The sequence below is a fragment of the Etheostoma spectabile genome, chromosome 3 (genome assembly GCF_008692095.1).
Source record: "Etheostoma spectabile isolate EspeVRDwgs_2016 chromosome 3, UIUC_Espe_1.0, whole genome shotgun sequence".
Lineage (NCBI taxonomy): Eukaryota > Metazoa > Chordata > Actinopteri > Perciformes > Percidae > Etheostoma > Etheostoma spectabile.
This window is the reverse complement of record NC_045735.1, coordinates 25913848-25917054: the sequence shown is the minus strand read 5'-3', so window position 1 is coordinate 25917054 and position 3207 is coordinate 25913848. Positions and strand designations below refer to the sequence as shown.

The 3207-nt window shown below is 39.8% G+C and overlaps 1 protein-coding gene across 1 annotated transcript in view; it reads left to right on the top strand.

The window, feature by feature from the left end:
- Nucleotides 1–3207, top strand: part of hepacama (hepatic and glial cell adhesion molecule a) — a 7707-nt gene that overhangs the window by 2118 nt on the left and 2382 nt on the right. Inside the window, exons 2-3 of the mRNA XM_032510147.1 lie at nt 1265–1612; nt 1947–2228. Of these exons, the coding sequence (XP_032366038.1) occupies nt 1265–1612; nt 1947–2228 (630 nt within the window). The remainder of the gene's footprint in view (nt 1–1264; nt 1613–1946; nt 2229–3207) is intronic.

Sequence of the window (3207 nt, the reverse complement as noted above, 5' to 3'; positions counted from 1 at the left end):
ATTTTTTATGCAAAGCTACCTGGACCACGTGAATATTACTAGAGTGCACGCTGACAAACTTCAGTGGACATGGAAAAAAGGCTCTTTATATGCCATTGGCTACATTTGAACTGGATGTCTGCCAATAGGCCTAAAACATCACATACAGTGCTGCTCATGACTATAAGAACCCCTGCTTAAATTGCTTAAAAGGGGAATAAAAAAATCAGCTTTGGGAAATTGATTTTATAACAGTGACAATAATACACGGTGGCTGTTACATATTGCATCTTTTAAGGCAAAAATGCCAAGTCTGCAACCAAGAAAAAAAACATCTTGGGTGAAGGCCTAAAGAATAAAACCACTTTGTGACATTATCATGGTATTATATGAAATGGAACTTAAGCTGCTTAAAATGTTATTATAGCATCCAAATTAAGTGCATTTCTTGTATTTAGGTATATGAAAATATTGTGTATCTATAAGCCTACCTACTTACACTTAATGTAAACTATTCAAAGTAAATAGGATGGAATGTAAAATTGGTTAAAAAGTGGATTTTACATACAAACTGTCTCATCTTTCATCTCAGCAGCAAAACTATTTATCATTTTTCTAATTTCAATTACCAATAAAATGTGGACAAAGGCAGCCTCTGCACTTTAGGTTAAATGAAAGTCTTTGTTAAAAAAACAAATTTAAAAAGTGGATACTCACATTGGACTAGGGTGTGTGCAGTCTCTTTTTTCCATGTTTGATGTTTTAAACCCTCTTGCGTGGTGGGCTGGTGATCTTGTCAAAAATGGACCAGTAAAGTTATACCAGCAATTAACTAGTTTGTTGTACAATAAGATAATCCAATACTGCAAATGAACAAGTCACTACAGAAATCAAATAAATAGAGTAAAAAGTATAATTAAACCAAACACTGGTGGAAACTATTGACACAAAATAGTAATAGTAAATATTCGTGTAAAATCAAAGTACCGTAATATTGTACTTACACTGTGAGAATGTACTTTATTATTGTACACAATCATAGTATCCATGGCCTTTTGCTTCTCATATTTTTAATTTCTGTTTGTTCTAGTTATTGTGGTAATTAGAGTAGCAGTAATTAGTGTGTTTTTGCACAAGTCCTCTCTTGTTTTACTGCGTGTAAGCATCAAAGGCTGCAAAGTGACAGGCCTTTTATTACCCCCAACAACCCCTCCATATCCCTGTATTCCTATCTATTTGTTACTCAGTTCAAGACTTCATTATCTTCTCTTTGATTTTTTTCCAGGTGAGGTGTCGGGAGTGAATGTGACCAGCCAAACCCAGGTGGTGAGGGGCACCGTGGGCAAAGAGGCCCTCTTGTCAGTCAGCTACTCCAGCAGCAGCTTAGACAAGCCTGTGATTAAGTGGCAGCTAAAGAGGGACAAAGAGAAACCTATCACTGTTGTGCAGTCCATTGGAACAGACATCATAGGGAACCTGAGGCCAGAGTACCGCAACCGTATCGTGGTGTTTGAGAATGGGTCACTGCTACTTCACAACCTGCAGCTGTCAGACGAAGGGGCGTACGAGGTCGAGATCTCCATCACAGATGACACCTTCACTGGAGAGCACTACATTGAGCTCACTGTGGATGGTATGCAGAATTACCTTGTTTTCAAAGAGCTGGGTCCTCTCTTATTATCAAAATATGTGAGTCTGAGAAGAACACGGACGAGTAGTCATGAAGCTTAAAGAAAATCAATACAAGTTAAAAATACTTTACCTTGCCCAAGAGAGTGTAGTTGTAATATTTGGAGTTTTTTCAGAACATGACACGCAATGATTCACAGAGTTGGTGGTGTTTTTTTGAGACACTAACTAGGATTCCACTTATTATATTATTATAGCTCAACCCCCCTCTCGTATCTTTGAATATTCAATCTCAAGCCCCCCCCCCCTGTGCTTTTTGTCCTATCTCCCTGTATCAGTTGCAGTGTCCAAACCTTACGTCCAGATGATAGCCTCGTCCGTCCTGGAGTGGAGCGAGCAGTTTAACCTCCACTGTTCCCACAATAACGGCACAAAGCCCATCTACGGTTGGCTGAAGGGAGGCAAGGTGCTGACCAATGACACACGTCTGCTGCTTTCCCATGACCAAAAGGTGCTGACCATCTCGCGTGTTGTGATGTCAGATGATGACCTTTACGTCTGCACAGTGGAGAACCCCATCAGCAGCATGAAGAGCACGCCTGTCAGGCTCACTGTCTACAGTAGGTGGCATGTTACACCAGTAGCATCTCAAGTTTGGATGGTATATTAACATCAGATGGGCAGATAAGAAAGAAGTATTCAGATTTCAGTAAATTCTTAACAACAAGTAAAAGTTCTGCATGCAAACTGTTAAATAATACAGAATCAGCTAAATGTACTTAAAGTGTCAAATGAGATGCAGAATTATCCTGTTGGTGTTAAATTGTCACACATTATAATTTTGGATTATTGTTACCTGTGCAAGCATTTTAATGTACAGTTAAAAGCACAGTACATTCCAACACTGGTTTCTAGGTCTAATAAATACCAACCATTGTAAACATGAGTATGGAAACTGGTTATATTGTATCTCATTGTTCAACAACCATCCATTTTCAGTAGCTTTCAGAAGCAATTATCATCTCATGCCAACCCGAACACATGCATGCCTGTCTCTCCAACAATGTTGTTTACAGCAAGTGCAAATCCAGGCTGTGAGCCTGAGAGTTGGCCCACAGCGGCTGTTACCGGGCCCCAACGTAGGGCAACATGTCGGACTGAGAGAGAGGGAAAGGCAGTCAATGGACAGTTATTTATGAGGGGGGAGCAGTAAAAGAAGGCAGGTGGGGAGGACGCTTTGCCTCAATGGACTTCAGTAATCCTGACTTCATTATCACTGTACTATGATGTGTTGCATGAAGAGACAGGTCCTCAAACTGCTGTCTTTTCCCTCTGAATGCATAGCAGCACGGCACAAAGTCTCAAAGAGACTACCCTAATGTGCTACTTCACTGCACCTTGTTCATGCCGGCACACTTAAAAGACTTGGCAAGCAATGGGAAAAAAAGAGTTACAAAACAATAACAAAAGGTTATAAAAGGTTAGTCAAGGTTTCTTCTTAAAAGGGAGTTTTTCCTCGCCACTGTTGCACTAATTGCTTGCTCTTGGGGGAATTACTAGAATTTGTTTTTTTTTGTAAATTATAGAGTGTTGTCTAGA